The sequence below is a fragment of the Halyomorpha halys genome, unplaced genomic scaffold, assembly GCF_000696795.3.
Source record: "Halyomorpha halys isolate HHAL.00 unplaced genomic scaffold, Hhal_1.1 Scaffold6.1, whole genome shotgun sequence".
Classification (NCBI taxonomy): domain Eukaryota; kingdom Metazoa; phylum Arthropoda; class Insecta; order Hemiptera; family Pentatomidae; genus Halyomorpha; species Halyomorpha halys.
In genome coordinates, this window is record NW_027111275.1 from 1,247,084 (window position 1) to 1,266,983 (window position 19,900).

The following is a 19,900-nucleotide window of genomic DNA, read 5'->3' on the forward strand; positions in this document are numbered from 1 at the left end:
CTATTCCTTTGCCAATCCACAACTACTTTGTATTTCTCGAAGAAATGTTTCTTTTGACAATATTTTATTTGTACCACAATCTTCCGTTAGTCCATAAACACAGAAATTCGATAAACTTCCATTACACATAATATATATATACTGCGTGTATTTGTTTAGTGCTTTATTATAATGGACGATTTAAAATTAATTTAGTGGAAAGAGTATTTGTTTGTATGGTATATATTGGCAAAATTTAAAGAGAACATTTGCCTGAATAAATATTTAAAAAAAAAATAATTTACTCTTAGTATAAATATAATTTATACAAGCAGTTTTTAGTTGAAAGGTATTTATGTTTAAATGTATATATTTTGGAATTAAAGAACAGGGTTATTTCAAAATTTAAACGTTCCATAATATATTTTCAATATTTTATTTACATAAATAAATTTCAATATCATAGGAACCAAAGAGTTATTAGCATGAATATATTACAACTGAAAAAAAACAAATTATATATAAATCTATGAGAACATAATATAAAATTAACATGAGAAAATGACGGGTAGAAAGGATGAGTAAAGGTTTTGTCAGAACACCCGCTTTGGTAAAGACTCAATAAAACCTGGTTGACAAAACACTTAGAGGAACAAGGTATAAAAATAAAACATTGTTTTGTATTGGGCTCAATTTCAATTACTATTTATTACGAAAATATAATAATATGTTACAAAAATTGCTTTTGCTATTTTTTTTTCGGTTAGAATGTGAAGTTTGTTCAGTGCCATGTGAATTTTCTTCAACAATACAGTGCTCTTGATTTTTTTTTTTTTTATTACATAGTTGCTACTGCCCAGCTAAATTGTTATACTATGTTCCTAGTAGTTATTCGTTGATGTTTTATATAATTTTTTTATATATATAATTCTGTTATATAGGGAAGAGTATATAGTATACAAAATGACTTCTAACCATAACCTAATGAGTACTCTAAATTTTGAGCACACTCTAAACAATTGCTCGTTGCTGTAATTTTGGAGTCCTATGCGGCTTGCGAGCCTATTTGCTTTTAAATAAATATAATAAAATGTCAATGTTCAATAAATATAATATAAATAAAATCAAAATTAATAAAAATGAAAACCAAGACTAGTATACACATACACATGTGACGTAAAATGTACAATTATTACAATACCTAAATTAACAATTTTTGAACTTATTCCATAAATTAATGTACAAATTAGTGTGGCAAATAACTTAATGAAAAAAGATAATTAAAAAAAAAAAAGAATCTACAAAGATGTACCAAATTCAAAGACTATATGCAACTCTAATACATACAATAAATAATCGATAAATATTTCCTTAACAAATATAATACAACTCCACCAGCTCACTCCTGAACTAAGCTTAATGACATAGTTATATGCATGCCAATCATATACTTATGTAGCAATGATTATTCTACGATATTAGCTAAATTTAAAATTAAACAAAATAAGATAATAATACTGTAAATAAATTGACTAAAAAAAAAATTAAATACAATAAAATAAATTAAATCTAACACCTTAAAAAGTAGTGCAATAGCAGCGACATGACCTGAGTTTCAACTAAAATGACTTAGATATAGTTTATATTAACTAAGGCTTACTCAACTAAAGCTATATTTAAATTTTTGTCAAAATTTTCTTATTTTTAGTCTTACGATCTAGGATGAGCGCCAGGGTTCGTTTAAAACCCTGCCCCACTTACAAACTAGACTACATTTATTATTGCTTTGGAATACTATAGGCTCGGAAAGGGCATCCAATATTGCTCTGAGTATCGTAAGGTCATTTAGAACTAAGTTCGTTGTTAATATTGCTTTTTTGATTTCGTTTTCGCAATTCGTTTATTACGCTAGGCCGAATGCCCTCTCTCAATTATTGCCATCGAACGTTTGACGTAAATACTTATCATAAAATACAAAATGAAATTTCCATTCATACACTCATTTATCACTTGTTGTTATCACTAGTTAATAGTCTCCTAATTTTAAGATATGACAAATTATTGCTGACTTTGAATTTAAGAGACGTCTAAACCGTAAATCATGAGAAAGTAGGAAACTAAATTCAACAGTTGCACTAAGCAAACAAGTTGACTAATACCCTTACATTATTTAAGCACGATGCCGCAGAGACTAGCTTATTTGAAATATAAGGAAAAATAAAAATTATGACTAGAGGATAAAAATGGTAAACTAATTTTCCAAAATAAAGGGAACTGGCCATACCCCATATCAGACATCATATAAACAAAATCTTCACTTAAAACTATCAATAATCTATTACTTAAAATATTGACTTAGATTAAGAGATCATTAGAAATATTATAAGTACCTATGTACAATATTGCGTGGAACAAATGGGAACCATTTTATGACTGACCCAAGTGATATTTTATTTTACCACGGTAATATTTTGACTAGATATCACTCGTTTTTATCATTCCCTGTCAGGTCGGCCAAACAATGAAATCGGAAAAGGATAGCGTTGAAGCGATAGTGGAGTAGGCGGCTAGAAGACACACCGAGTCTAGAAGATGAAAGAGTTCAAAGGTCCAACCGAAGAAGGCCAATATTAAGCTACACAACAAAGCTACCTACATCTTAACAAGTACAGACAAACACAGACAGACCAAGACAAGAAGGCACGATCAGATAGAATAGTGGACGAGACACGAGAATGAAAAAGATTGAAAACAGATGAGAAAAGCATAGTACACAACGTCCTTAAGACGGAGCTCAGCTCTTTGCGAAATGAGAAAGGATAGAAAAAGTAGAGTACGACACGACACGAAAAGCTGACCACCTGACGTAGGGATCATAAATAAAATAATAGATAAATAAACAATAAATGCATAAAATAAATTACAATAAATATTTATATATTTACAAGACTAGTAATATATATTGCACACAATTTCCTTAAATTTAACTTTATATATATATATGTACATACAATATATGCTTATTGCCAATATCGTTTAGATGACTAGGTTTGACTAGACTTACTCATCCCTGACTAGAAAGTCACTTACAAACTATGTGGTGTTTTAATACCGCGCCTAAAAACTAATGAGAATGTTCTCGAAGTCTGGAGATTCACTGTATGAATACTAATGAGATCTTTAAAACTAATGACTAGATTCAATAATTACTAATTTAAGCTGTCGGACTAGGCTCATGACTAGAAGGCTTCTGGTGACTAGATTAGATAAAAAAATCAGTGCAGAAAAATGCAGACTAGAAAAAACGACTAGATATTTAATGTGACTAGAATATCATAACCCTAACTTAATCTTTGGTGAGCTAGCCGGGGCACTAGAAGTGCGCATCAAACGCTAAATAAAAATTACCGATTTGGAAGTGCCCAAACAAACAATAAACGTAAAAAAATACTTGGAGGATAATGTTCCCCAGGCTCAAATGCGAATATATTAAACCAAATGAATAATCTTATCCTAAATTCTTTGACTAGCTAATGAAATATGACTAGACTTTTCGATGACTAGATTTCGAGTATTGTATGAAGATTCGTTGTCTTGCGAAACATTTTGAAGGAAAGAACCAAGAATTATAAACCTTAAAAATATAAACTATAATATAAATTAAAAACTCAGGTCAGGTCTCCGCTACCAAATCAAGACCAAGTACAGTAAAATAGTGAATATAAGCGACTAAAATAGAGTGACTAGTAAGTTAAATAATGTGACATGCACATAATGTCCTCTTAGATGAAGTAGAGAGAAAGATTTGGACGAACTATTGTTGTGTGGACGGTGCAGTTTCCGTTGTTTCATTGGCCACTAGGGCACTTTCTCGCCTTCAATGCAGGCTGACTCGAGGTGCTTGTTGAGATAGGACTTGAGAGCGAAGGTCTTATGGCACCTGTTGCACTGGTAGTTCTTGTCAGCCGAGTGGGTCTGCATGTGTGCCCTCAGGTTGGACCTGTCTGCGAAGGCCTTCCCGCAATGGGCGCAACCGTACGGCTTCTCTCCGGTGTGTGAGCGGAGGTGTCCCTGGAGCAGCCAAGGCCTCGAGAACAACTTCCCGCAGACTCCACAAGCATGTGACAGCTTGTGCGTCAGAAGATGCATTGCAAGGGCTGGCATGCTCACATAAGCTTTACCGCAGGTCACGCATTTCTTGGCCGACTGTGAGTCCAGGCTTCTGTGGGTCTGTTTGTGCCTTGACAGGTTAGAGGAGGTTGCGTACTGTTTGCCGCACTCGGAGCAGGTATACCTCTGCTTTGACTCAGTGTTCACCTCGACCGTCCGTTTTTTGGATCGGCCGTCACTGACAAAGAAAGCTTCATAGGTGTATGCAACCGTCTTGGAAGGGGGTGGCTTCTCGACGGGGGCAGGAGTAGAGGCACTGAGGTCTAGGATGGCGTGAGCCGCGCTAAGGTCTTCCTCCGCGGGTCGCCAGCTGGGCCGGTCGTCGAGGGAGTAAGGCCTGTAGATGTCCTTCTTCTTCGGTGGGAGCGACAGCGCCGCCCCCGTCGAGGTGTAGCACATGGACAGCGACTTGGGGCGAGCTGGCTGGAGAGTGGCGTAGCATGGTGGACTCTCTCTCGGCAGGTAGGCTGTGTACTGGCTCAGCTCCCCCGCGTACCCTGAGAAATAACAAAAACAAACGTTATTGTTTAAGTATTGCATAAATAACAATAGAAAAATATTATTATAGAAAATTTTGATTTTTTTGTATTTGAAACTCAAAAACCTTATTTGATGGGTTGCAAAGGGTTTATTCGTTCTTGAAATATTTTTTATATGAATTCCTATCAATATTATATTATGCTCGTAATCTTTGAAAACAGGCAGACATTGTATAATAATTACAATATCTTGCTGTAAAATATAATAAATACTATATCAGATGTAATTTCTTTATATTTTATGGAGAAGAAAGTGTTGATATATTGCAGTTTTAGAAGCTATCTATAAAATCCATCCAAAGCGGCACAAAAGCTTTTATCCGGGTTTTGAAGTAGCCCTTCTACTGATTGCTGTTGACTCTCAGACAATTGTTCCTGGGGGACTATTCCAAGCTCCCAATATCGGAGCTTCGACAGTTTAATGGAGTTCTGGTCGATAGTCCCTCAATCATCCTGCTATTGTAATATCTTCAGCTTCCGATGTCGTCTTCACCGGAGGGAGGGACGAGGGGAGGGAAGAACTTGAGAAAAACTACAAGTAATTTTCACCATCGGTAGTCAATAAGGACAAAACATCAGTTGTTTATTCAGTGGGAGATAAATTAAATTGTAAAATGGATAATATGTATCGACATAACGGAAACTGGAACGGTAGAACAAATAAAACAATGCGGTTCAATTTATATAAGTTCTGATTAAAACAAATTTTATTAATATATATCAGAGATTTGAATTTATTTTACGATGAAAATTTGGTGATAACAATAATAGAATCCTTTAAATCATAACTATTGTGGAAAACCCGATTTTTGTTTTTATATACATATATTAAAATTTTCATATGACATTTATAGAAATCCATTTATTAAAGAAAAAAATTTATTTACATACATATAATTTTTATCACCTGAAATAAACAACTATATCAGGCAGAATGTCATGTTGAAAGTATAAATCGACAGATTTATCCAATACCGAGTTTAAAAACAATTACGGGGAACAGGACGGTTATACGGATAACAATTTAGCCTACATTGCAATATAAATTGTGGCCTGAATGCTCCCAACTCGCTTCAGTGAACTTAATGAAAGTTCAGCTCTGACAAGAGGAAAAAAGAACTTTTCAGTAACAAAGCCCCATTCGATTGCTGATTGATGTTGACTTTACCGAAACAACACAGAGCTCTGGCTTATTACACTCTTTTTTTACCATAGGCGGAAGAGACAGCTCTTTATTTATCAAGAAATGAGAATTTTATTTGTACTCTTAACCACAGCGCTAATTCGGATGAATGCCTTGTCAGAGAAATGGAAAATTTACAATAGATCAACAAAATGAATTTTTAAAAATTATCTGTGGAATAGAAATATAGTCCTGACATATTTTGATCATTTATATACTGTTTCATATGAATAGATATATATTATCCATTGTACTAATTATTATCAAAGTCTGAAACTACCAACAACTCTTATATATCTAATGCTAATAAATGTTGGAAAACTAGAAACATACTTCATATTTTTTTTTTAACTAATACCTTAGATGGTTAAAATATTGAGTTTATTAAAAATAGGTTAATATTTAATTTTTTTTTTATTGTGCCTAGCTAATTTATTAAACGTATTATTATTAATATTTAAACAGATGGCTTCGAGACCTACTATTGTAGAAATATTATTAGTGCTGCCTATGGGTAATTTCTCGACATGCCTGTATCATATCAAGATCTTATATCAAATTTCCTGGATGTATTTTTAAGTAAATACAGTTGTAAATATCATTAAATAAATTTTAAAAAAAATTAAGGGTCATCTCAATGTCGGTAGTATATTTAATAGCATTAATATATTTATTATTTTCATAAATGTTGATTAATAACGTTTAGATGTTGTAATATAATCATAAAAATACTGCTATGTTATGGATTTAATTTATATATATATATATTTTTTTTTTATAGTTGTATTAACCTCGGTGATTCTAGTATTAAATAAAATAAATAGAAAGCCAGCGTTGTGATGAATATTTTAATTTTTAAATGAAATACTTATACAAGAATTTTTATATGTATTAAGTTTGTTTATACAGTTAATTAATTCAATGTTATGAATGTTAAATTAATACGATTATATGTTGACTTTTTTTCATTTTTAATGGCTTTCATATTCCTCACCACTGTGGTTATAAATGGAAATATACCGTGTCAAGACATAAAGTATTCACTACATTTATTTCTGTCTCAGCTATAGAAATGAAATAAGCATAGGAACATTGTAGTTTCCCTCTTAAGAAGCCTATACTTAGTGCTGTATCGATCGCAAGAGCTATCAAAGATAAAGTGATACTAATATGGAACAACTATAGCAATTTGATTTTCTACTCCGTTTCTATTTTCGTCTGAAAAATTACTTTCAGTGTTACCATCCAATGCCTCAATTAATATATGTAATTTTCATACTCGATAAATTACTATTAATATGCTTGGTAGTATGACCCATTAGGTATGTAATTATGATTTATCACACCGTATGCGATAAAATTCTTCTTAGTATTATATAAATTGTTGGAAATCCTTGAAACGATAATTTATTTTAAAAAAAAAAGTGGTCATTAATATTACACATTACATTACTATTAATATGACCATAAAGTTGAATATGTTGAATTGTATGTGATTAACAGTCTCTAAATGTTAAGTCTTACTTTTACGGTTGATGTGAATGCTGAATTAGCAAAAACTTTATATTTAATCCTGCTATATACTGGTATTTGATAGATTTAAGACTTGAAATATTACAAGTCTAATCAGTTGGTTAATATCTTAATTTTCTGAGTTTAATAACTAACACAATGATTTAGCTTACTAACGAATTCGAAATGAAGTGATGGCTCATATGGTTTTAATGTTTATTTTTATGAAGAATAATTTTATAAACTGATGAATTATATTTTATATTATTTATTGCGACAATCTATCGAATAAAAAAATCGTTATAAGAGGAAAATGAAATATCGCAGGCTCAGCAGAGAATAGCTGACGTAAGTGAAGCTAAATTGCCTTAAGGTCCTAACCCTGATCTCTTTACGGGAAATTACCCACCACCTCCCTCGGACAGCCCGCCTCATAATGGTCCGGCGGTTGATGTCTCCATCATACCTTCTCAAAAATCTATTACTTTACTTATTATGTATGTACACAGATATGCATATATACATTGTTATCTAGTTAAATCGTTCTAAATATTTAGTAGCAGAAGAGATTCGGACAGTAGCCTGGATTTCTGGAGAAATGGGTAGATTGATGGAACCCCAAAGATACTGATCTTATCCACCCCACAATGAGAAATCCTAATGAGATGGCCTAGTCACGGAAGACTTGATCACGACATCGGCCACTAATGACCGAAAACTCCAAGAGCATTGCTTTTCTTGTACCGCTAATTTCCGTTTTAGTAAAAATGTATTTCGCATAAGAAAATTCAGAGAGGAAATGCAAGTGTATGCAAATAGGTTACTGAATTTTATTTTCTTTCTCGTTCGAGGTTTCTTTGAAACTCGACTGAATATCTTTTTAGCATTGCTAATTTCTTTACAATTAGTGATAGTGGTAAGATGTTTAATAAATTCTACAATAATTTGTCAGAATGGAAGACGATTACTGGTTATTTATTATATTTTTACATTTTAACAATGATAAATTTCGTATATGGACTATTTCTTGTTGCTTTAGTTTAGAACATTGAATGTTAAATTCTAAAATAAGAAAAATGCATGTTCAAACAATAATTATGAGAAATAACCCACTTAGTGCTTTTCTTTAATATCTGATAGCGCTGATCAATTAAAAATATCTGAATATATTATTTCTGACAAGCTTTTACAATCTCACACTGGATATATCTCGTTTTTCATATACATCTAATTAATCACTACTTTCTTGAGGCAATTATTACTACTAGAAATAAACATACGAATTTTTGAAAATTTAAATTTTCCAATTTTTTTTTTCCTTTGACAATATCAAACTTTAATATCATGACAATTCGTTCTGTTTAATCAATATATTTTCATGAAAATAATGAAGCAATAAATCACCATAATTGTTAATAATTCGATTTAAAAGACATTTTTAGTTTTTAGTGGCGATTAAAACAGATATGTTAATTATTGGGTTCATTAGTGTTATATAAATGTAACTTTAATCTCGAGATTAAATTAAAAATGTCCTAAAATATTTGTTATACATTTGATTTAACCTTATAAGATGTTTAACCTTAGCAGTATTGGGAGTAATAAATTGTTGGAAAAATCATAAATTGTTAAATATTTAACCTGTTTTCGTATTAGCAATAATAATGGTGTTCCAATTTTTTTTTTCAAATTCCTTTTCATCATCTATTCTAGTTTATAATTTAACCTTCTAATTCGTTCCAGTGTTTGAAATAAAAAAAATGTGACGACATTAATTAACGTTGTCCGCAATTAATAAAATAATAAATAATTATGTTTTCAACAGCCTCTCGATTGCGACATATCGGCATTCCTTCCACAAATGAACACCTTTTACATACTTGGAAACCTCAGATTTTTTTTCTGATTATTATGCTTCTTTTATTTCATACTTTTTCTTTTCAAGCGATTGCACCTTTTCGAAATCATTTGTTGCTGCCCCTCAGTGTGGAATCGATATAATCCCAGTTTGACGGGAGAGAATGGTTGTGGCGTGAATGGATACTGAGTGATTAATAGCTGGCAAAGGTCTGGATAGCAAAGTCGTTATTTCCAGGTGGGGGACTCTTTTGTTTAGGGATATCACTTACTGGGGCTTAGTTATGCTCTTTTGGGACTTAGTTTTAATTGGCAGGGAGCTCTCATATAATGAATTAAATTTTAAAAGAAATATATAGCAGAGTTTTTGGGCAAAACTAAAGTAGCTCGATATAGAAATACCGAGTGGAGAAAATAATTAAGAATCATCAATTGCAATTTACCACCTGAAAAACCTTAGCATTTTGACACCAATACACACACAGCTTGAAAATCATTCACTGATTGAAATCTGAATTGAATGAAATTGAGAATGGGAAATTACATCCACAGAACTAAATAAAATCGGTAAGAGGAATACATTTTTTCAGTCGATTTCATTTTTTTTTTTTTTTATACATTTCATTTAAACTACCTAACAATGAACATGACATTTACAAATAAAATCTATAACAATCTAAATTTAAATACTAATCCTTATTATTATTATTTTTAAACTTCAAACTTTCCCCTACAATGGTAGGGTAAAACTTATTCTAGAAACGACTTATTTTCAATTGGACTTAAACACAATTGTTTAAAATTATTCAGGCACTTAATCAACTAGATATATATATATGTTGCACAATGTTATTAAAACCAATTATAACACACTTATTTTCGACCTTTTCGAAAGTAAGTCATTCACATAAAATTACACTAAAAACAGTGAAAGATCATTTCTTTTCATGGAACATGAGAAGAAAATGCTTAACAATGAACGCATTTAATGTTTTATCTTAGAAATATAATTTTTAAAGTTGAGATATTTAAAACCTGTTTTGCAAGGATTCTTATAATCTAATTACTAGGAAAAGGGACACAGAAAATATTTGATTCAATGTTTGATAAAAGAAAAAATATAAGAAGATTATTGATTGCGATAAAATAGTGCAATGAATAATAAACTGAAATTCCACGACTTTTAAGTCATAAGTCTGTTTTAGTCTTCGACATTTATGTCGTGTTATGATATCTATTGAAACAGTATTTCTTCTTAAACTATTGTATTTAAAAATGGTTCTAAAAGTAATAATTCTGTTCCATGATTGAGTAAAAACTAAACATAACAAGAAATGACTCACCGCTTAGGGGTTTGCGGGGGGCTGGACCGACACGGACCTTCCTCTACTGCGTCTCTAGAGTGACTGGCGCTCTAGCGGGGGTTGAGTTTGCATTCCAGAGTGGTGGGGGAAGGGGGCAAATCTCTAGGGGTGGGGGCAATCCGATAAGGCTTTTATACCAACACCGCAATCCTCAGGGATGCTGGCCACTTTATTGTTTTTTTGTTTGTTTTTCTATATTACTTTCTTACTATATTACATTATTATTATTTTTAGTATCACATGAAGTTTGGTATAGACATATTGTTAATTATCGATAAAAAATGAGTTTATTTACTTTTTTATTATTTTGTTATCACGTGTTGGAAGAAAAATAGAAATTATCATACTATTATTGTTCCGATTTCAATAAAATTACGTTTAATTTGAATTTTAAGTACAATAAAAAATTGCAACACCATAAAATAAACAGTCATGTTATTTAAAAATAGACACAATTTTTTTGTTTTTTAAACTTTATTTAAATGACTTTGAAGGTATTAAAAACAATTATCAGTTAAGTGTTGAAATCATTACTGATAGTGGAAAACTATGGACACTGTTAAATATTCTTCGTCAATTAAAGTGAATCAAAATGCACTTCAGGCATCTAAAAATATTGGAAAGATAATTAGAAAAGGGAAAATATTACATAAATGATGACTGATAACACTATTAAGATATTTGAGTTAAGAAAATAAAAAATAAGGCCGATAACAACAGTATTATTAACTGACAGATAACTTTAATTCAACAGTTGTTTGGAAACTACACTGAACTTGCGGGAGTCGGTGAATAGCCTACAACTACAATGATAGTAACTCGCGTAGTAGCCACGTGGGCTGTCAAAGAGCGGCCTCACTATCAACTAAATGATTTCAACGCCTCACTGAACAGATTAATGATAAAATTATGTAAGTTTATATATAACACTTACCGTTGTACATAAGAGGTACTCTGTCCGGAACGGTGTGGTGTGGGGGCGGCGGGCTTGGAGCGGTCGCCGCTGCGGTTGGGGACGCCGGACCCCAGCTCTGAGTATCGCCAGCCGTGTCCCCAACGACATCAATTTCCTCATCCTCATCATCCAGCGGCCTCTCCTCCGTCCACGGGTATGTCTTCCACTTCTTCGCCATCAGGCACCTCGGCATATCGCGTCCTTCATCACAGTCGCTGAGTTACTATTTTGGGTCCGGTTTTCTTGAAGTGGGGATGAAGAAGCGGGGGTGCTCTAACAGGAAGGGGACGAAAGGGAAGGAGAAGAGAAGGAGAGGAAAGGCGAAAAAACTAAAACGAAAAAATGGAAAACTGAACCAAACCGAACACAACAGCGGTTTGTGTCCCCCAGAGGAGGCAACACGGGCTTTTATAGGCGAGGGGCGGGAGGCGGTGACTCGCGCAAGCTACCCCCACCACCCATCGATTCCCCCCTCCACTAGGTATCCAGCATGAGCCTCGCCACGCCTCCTCTTATCATCCCCTCCACCTGTCACCGTTGTCTTCTTATCAAGGGCGGTCAATCAACATTATAACTGCATCAAATACACATCACGTCATGAAGCACACCTTGGCCGAATCTAGCCCAGTCATCTGGTATCAACAGATCGCTCCTAACTCGCCATTAGCCTCTAATGATGAAATATTTCTTTCGTGCTACCCCTTCAGATACCATCTTACAAGACTCCGGCTCTTAAATTAAAACTTTAAGGAAAAATGGTTCGACAAAATTACGTCGGTGCATGCCAGTCACAGATTTCCCGAATGTTCAGTGCCAACAGCATTTACTATTTTCTATAAGATAGTTAAAATATTTTTCATTATAACTGTTAGTATTCTACTTAAAAATCTGAAAATGAAGGTTTCAGTAGGACTTTTGGTGAAAAATAAGAATCATTTCCTTAAAAATTGAAAAAAAAAATTAGTAGTATTGAGATAAATAAATTTGATAGATGAGAGTGATAAAAACTTTTCACAACTGATTTTATCCTTATACATATAAATTTAAGACCGTAGAGCCAAAAATAAAAAATTAAAAGGAGTAATTGAAATTTTAATGTAATTATTGTCACAAATAAAATTAAATTATATTAAAAATGAAATAATGAAGCACGTTATGATGTTTGGTACTGTTGAGATTATTTATTTAATAATTGTTTTAGTTGAGAGATTCAAGAAGGATGGTATAGATTGAAAAATTAAATAAAACATTTGGGGTATTCAATTATTTAGTTACAGAGTTTATTATGGATTAATTTAGCTAAGTACATCTTATAAATATTGTTATATATTATATTATTAAATCTATATTTTTGGATATTCACATTGTTAAGTTTATGAAAGAATTTGAAATGTACAGATTTGGTCCAAAAGATATATCTCTTATGTGTTATCGACTGCTGTAATTCTAATTAGTGTACGAAATGTTTATAGTCAAATATGTCTTTTTTTCTATTAAATGATAGAATCTATGGCTAGCTTGTAGTTACTATATACATTTTTATTTAATACACGAACGGCCTGATGGGCCTTACATTGATATACTCTGTTATTATTATTGAAGTGGTGTATTTCTTATATCTCATATAAATCTCTTGTGATAATCGTAGTTTGAAAAATAATTAAGAAACGATGGACTCGGTAGGATATTGTAAATAATGACAGAACAAAATATCTAGGACTCAAACCTTGATTTGTCGGACTGAAATTATTACATATCTCAAAAAATGTATTTCAAAGTTACATGTTATCAAATAATTGTATTTAATGAGATACTAACGTAAATGAAGACAGATTTTTATGAATTAATATATAATAGTTTTATTAGTTATAAAGCAAAAGTTTTTATATAAAGTTAAAATCATTGAAATAACTTTTTCAAAAAGGTAATGTTTTGAACATTGTTAGTGTGACATTAAGAAAACTTTTTAGAAAATTTTAAGAAAACAAAGTTCAATTTTTTTTTGTTCGAGTTTTTATGTTTCGAAATATACCTAGCCCCTTCTTCATCACGGTATCTCAGTTATTAATTGAGGTTAGAGTAACAGGTTACCAGGTTAGAGTAATTCACTACTAGCTTACAGTACTAGCTAGATAGGCTCCTACCACTTCAATCACATTACAGACTCAAAAAATCTTACGTAGCCCTTTCATTCACTTAAACTTTCATATATATTAATAATTTATTACTAAATAATTCAAAAATACTATCCAAATTATAGTCTCAAAACATTTATTTCATTTACACGTCCAACGTTTCGGCCAATTCGGCCATCTTCAGGGACAATCTTAATTTACTATGAGACATATCATTTAACCATTTTAAAAAACTCCATACAGGCTATTCTGCCCAGGTCAAAACATTTATATCTAATTTGTCAAAAATACATTAAAAATCACAGTCAAATTATTTCTCTTTTATCACTCTTTATACACTTTTATTACAACCTCACTTGCTTGTCTAAAAAAAACAAATAATGGATATCCTCTGACTGGTATCATAAAATTTCTCACATTTTACTTATATTCTTTTCTGGAAGCGTAATATATTGAAAGGTAGTTTCAAGAAAACAAAGAACACAAAAAGAAGGAAACTTGGAGGAAGTTTAAAATTTTTCAAAAATAAACATTTCTAATTTTTTTTTGTTTTTAATTTAATTTAATGGGTTTCAATCAAATATATGAATTTCCTTAGATCCTTTCCCTAGAAAGGTAATAAGAAATTAATGGGCGGAATATGTTTACAAAATACAGAGGAATAACAGAATTCCTGAAAGAAATACAAAGTAAACTAGAATTCAAACTTCGTAAATTATCATGAAATATAACCATATGCAATGCCTACATCAGCTAAACTATTTAACATTAAATAAATTTCTCGAAAGGCTCATAAATTATTTTCTGTAAGTACAGCGACAACAGACATCCCACCAATGGTTTTCTAGATCATTAAAGTTGGAAACGATATCAATGATGACCGGAGACGTTAACAGTTCAATAGCAGTTATTAGACATCATTAGGCGCATCTTTCCACTATGAAACTGACCATTAGAGCAGAAAGTACTTAATTGTCTGATCTTCAGGGGTAATTATTGTCATTCTCAGAATGTTTATTATTGAAGAGAACAAGTTGAAGAGCTTTCAGTACCAATAATTAATCCTATAAGCATACAGCATTATCTATTCTTACTCAGTTATTGGGGGTATCATTAAGGTCAATCATGGGATGATGACTTCATTTGCTTGTATATTTAAACATCAAGGGCCAAAAGGTTGTAAATTCTTCAAAACTTAAAAACTTCCACATGAAGGAAAATAAATTATTAGACAGTAAGGGGAAGCAAAAAAATTGATTGATGGCAACGAATATACAATTATGCTACTTTCTTCAGTTGAATATATTTGTATTAAACAAATGATCGGATCTCTAAGCCAAATATTTAACTTCTTGGTCAGCTGTTGCCTCCTGAAGAATATTAACTTGTGCTTCATTGCTTCAACCTCTAGAGAACTCATATAATTTTCATAAAAACAATAGTTTCCACTCACTTCTTCACTCCTAATTTCGACTGATTTTGTACACCTATTTTAGTTCGACAGATACCTCTAACCCTTGTTACTAAAAGATAATATTTGTACTGGCTTACACAAGCAAGATCTTGTTGATTATTCATCGTAATTTTCAAAGATTAAAAAAAAAATTACAGCATTAAAGACAGTTTCAACAATATATATATATATATATTTAAAAAGCTGCGATCTTGGTACAGACCAAATTTTATTTTGGATTAACTTTATTGGAACCGATTTTTATTTATTTTTTTTAAACTATTAATACTAGTTCTTAACGCATAAAAATGATTTACATTTCACGAATGAAACTGACAAAAAAAATTGTGTGTTTCCTAATTTTATTTTGGTTTGACATTTTCATCTTACAGTTTTAGACCAAATTATTACTGGAGCAGAATTGATATAGGTTCAGAAATTTGTGTTATGACCTCCAAAATGTGAATCAGAAAAAATTAAGTTGGGTGAGAAAAAATACTAAAAAATTGATTTTTAAGTGCTCTCTCGATTTTTTCCCTACTTTGTGTCAGTGCTAGAACCTGGTTTTAAATTCATAAGTATTAAGTATTAAATTGCACATTACCAGTCAAAGTGACCGTGCATCCTATTTCTGAATAAATTTAAGAGGAAGTGTAACTGTTAATTTTATTTTCATTTCATCAGTGTATTTATGAATAGGTGTGTTTGATTATAATTGTGGGAAATAACAATAGACAATTAAGTAAATAGTGTACATTTTGAACTAAGAAGTTTAAATTGCTGTAGTTATTTCAATTTTTTTGTGTTTACGTTTAATTGATTTGATTCTTATATAAATATTTTTGTGGAACTTGAAGATCAATCGATAATACATATATTGAGGCAACGTTTCGCAACTTTATTGTTTGCATAGTCATTTACTACAATGGAAAAAAAAAAAACAGTATTTAATTTAACAAATAATTTCTTCAATTAATTATTAAAAAACTGCAGATACATAGTATAAATTAAGATTGATAACTATTACAATTAAAACATTACTTACAATTGTCTATTACAGTTTGTTCTAAATTTCTGTGATACACCTAACTCAAGGTTTGTGCCAGAACTGAAAAGGGGTGAAATGAAGGCAGGTGAATAAATATCATCAACAGAATACATATTATTAAAAGTCCAGACATTATTTATCAATATATATGGTTTGTTTTTATCCCCCCTTTTTTTTTTTTTTTATATTTTACACTTAAGCTATGACGATCCGAGAATGTCCCCACTAATGTTTATCTATAAAGCTATTACTATTTTATTCTACACTACTATTCTAAACTATTTAGTTTCTGAAAGAGATATTATTGAAGAGAAGACAATTGGAAGAGGCTCTTTTGCCAGGTAGCGCTTCTGGACCCTACTCCGCCTCCATAATGATTACCTTCTATGATTTGTTAAGATCACACAAAGTCATCAAGATCACTAGAGACCAAATTTTCGTGCCATTGCATCTTTTTTTCCCTGACTTCAAATTCAGCTATACCTTAACAGAAAATCTAATCTTAATTTTGAGGTTACTGCACAATTTTTTTTAAACTTACTAATTCACCTGATTTATAAAAAATAAACAAAAAGTAAAAATAATTACTATTACTATTTACTTAGATCATTAATGAGGTGAGTTAAATTACTCTTATGTCGGCCACAGGTTCAAGTTTGGCAAGGATTGCCATGACCTGTGGAAACTGAAATCTCTTTCAAGTTGACACTGATTGTAATTAGATTAATTTATTAGGGTTCACTTATATTCATTAAAATAATTATTGATAGTCTTCTCGAGATCGCAAATTTAGCTTCGATTTAATGAAAATACGAAAATCTAATTTATATTTAAAAAATGAGTTATTGGAAGTTATTTCCTTCGTGATTCAAAACAAAACATCCATTTAAGTTATTACTAGATGCTGACGTATTTTGAAATATTTTGTGTTATACATCGCCTGTTCGTCATACTAGAGATTAAATGTCAGTTTCAAAAATAAAAGTTTACTCAAATATTTTTTGTTTTTGTTTAACGTGTATTTTCCATGCCAATGTTGCAGACGTATATTTTTATTGAAGAAATGTATAATTATCTATGACATTTGATTCCATTAATGATTTTGTGAATGTCATGAAAGAACTAGTGAATATAGTTCCCCATTTATGTATATGTAATTCGTGAGTTTAAATAACTAGACCGATGAAAGTCAAAAGCTAAAAAAATGATTTAATAAAAACACTAAAAATAATAATAAGTCAATGGTATAAAGATGTATTGGAAATTCATGAATCAGGGACTAATATTATATTTTCAATATGTAAAATATTACAGGCATATACTTCTACAAGTCATGGTTTAGAACAGTTTAATATGTTATGGGGTGTATAAAAAAAATGACCGATATATCAAATTCAAGGTTTCAAAGAATTAAAAATATTTTAATCCAATTTAATATATACCAATACTTAATAATTCCTTTAGAATATTCTCTAAGCTAGTTTAATCTCATTCCACTTCTTCAAAAAAAAGCCTCAGTTTAGTTAGTTGTTTTAAAGAAGAAACATGACAGTGTCCTACGAAATTCAAGTCATTTAAGGACATTACTGGAAAAAAAAATTCACAGCCGCTAAAGCAACTCCTGAAATTATTAATTATGAAGGGGAAGGTGTCCGTGACTAGCGCACTGCGCGGCGTTGGTTTGAAAAATTTAGCAGAGGAGATAGATAGCAGAGAAGGAAGGAAGGCTCCGGGTGACCATTAATGGATATTGATGAGGTTCTGTAGGAAGCTGTTGAGTCAAATCCGTCCACAAGCACTCGCAAACATGCCCGGGAGTGTGGTGTGTCGAAAGATATACTGTTCTCTACTCTCCATGAGGAAGGTGAAAAAGAGCATTAGACTGGTCCCTCACGAAGTTACTCCTTAGCATCCAGCTAAGAGGGTAGAAATTTGTGAAAAAAAGTTTAAAGAACTTCATGGATTCAAACTCCTGCCTCATCCACCATGTAGTCTAAACATCCCATCATCGGATTACACTTGTTTCGATCCATGTTCCATTTTCTTCATGAGAAAAAAATTGATAATTTTGCGGAAAAATTGGAAGTAGAAATTGCGGTCCAATAGTTTTTTACACTCATCCCAAAGAATGGTTTCAGGGTAGGATCGAGCAGATGGCTAATAATGGTAGATAACAATGGATTATACTGTGAGTAATTATTGTATTTTATATCAATGAAATAATAATACATATATTTAGTTGAAAAACGGTCAATTTTTTTTATACACCCCATTATTATATTTTATAGCATAATTATTAAGTTGATGTAATTTAATTTCCTAATTTTCTACAATTTTTATAAACTTTAATTTTTTCCTTCATCTAAGTGTTAATTTATATATTTGTTAATTAAAAACAAAATGTATATTTTGTCATTTTTCTGTCTTATAAACATCTTTATTCAAAATAAATAAAGTTTTATAATGGAAACTACCTACTTTGTGGGTAACTATATGTATTAAAAAATCGTTTAGGTAAGAATTATGCTTATTTTGGTATTTTAATATCTGATCTTTGTGGCGGCTTCGAGTAATTTGTTTGTAATAAACTTATAATGACCTAACTATGTTGCCGTCTACTTAGACGCCAGTGATGAGAGAAAACATTTTTTTATTTATTTATTTTTTTATTTAAGAATAATAATACAAGCTATCATGGTAATAAGTATCAATCTAGGGTACTAATTATTACAGCTTTAAGAATTCTTGTATGCTATGTATGTATACTAGAAAGGAGAGAGTAAAATAAAAATCAAATGATTACAATATTAAGAAAATAATAATTATATAATGGAATAATTATTACACAAAAGATGGAGATAAAGGAAATTAGATTTAAGTAAAGATAAATATCTGATTCCGTTTACTCCGTTCCCCTATCTTCATGTGGTTTTTAGTTGTTCATCGTATCTGTGAAAGTTTGATATGATACTTCAAAAGCTCTTGAAATATTTTAAATTTTTATATTGATAGGAAAGTGTTTTGAATTTAAAAAAAATATAGAATATAACTGAACACCAAAGCAACCGACTGGTGTAAAAGAGCCGACATTCCTGTTAGGTCAGAAGAGCTACCTGTTGGTAATGCGATCTAGACGTTGAGGCTGAGAACAGGAAGGCTTCATCCGGATATCTTAGGGCACGCGGCTCCGGACCGGAAAAACAGCCTGTGTAACCCACACTGCGGCCAACTGTCTTCCCGAGGAAACGGTCAACGTCCGCAGGTTTCTTCTCTTTTTTGGCTTCGCTTCCGATCGTCCAACCCTCATTTTGCCGAATTTAGACTGATACTTTAATCTAACGTATTTACATCAACTACATTAAATTCAAAATGTTTAGTACGGGATTTTTAGTAGATGTGTTTAATCTTCTAAAATGCGTAGTGGTAACCCTAACTTATAACATTGGCTAGTGGACTGATCCCGAATTCAGGAACGGATAGAGTAACATTGCCACTTGATTTGCTAAGGGAGTCTCAACAAGCGATTCACTGGAAACATCAAGAATTGTATGAAATTTTTTAAGTGTTTGATTAAATTTATATTCGTAGGTGTCTAGGCCATGTCTCCCACCTAAGGTCTGAATCCGCAATTGCGAGAAGAAATAATGTTAGTCGATAGTATTATGTTAATAAAAAAATCTCAGAGAAGAATGAAGGTAATCAAAA

The 19,900-nt window shown here is 31.4% G+C and overlaps 1 protein-coding gene across 1 annotated transcript; it reads right to left on the reverse strand.

Moving 5' to 3' along the window:
- Window positions 1-399: 399 nt before the first annotated feature.
- scrt (scratch) lies at window positions 400-11,939 on the reverse strand. The gene is made up of 2 exons (XM_014439153.3): window positions 11,539-11,939; window positions 400-4,646 (listed from the first exon to the last, which is right to left on the reverse strand). Exons 1-2 carry the CDS (start codon window positions 11,750-11,752, stop codon window positions 3,838-3,840), a joined length of 1,023 nt encoding a protein of 340 aa, XP_014294639.1. The 5' UTR covers window positions 11,753-11,939; the 3' UTR covers window positions 400-3,837.
- Window positions 11,940-19,900: the final 7,961 nt, after the last annotated feature.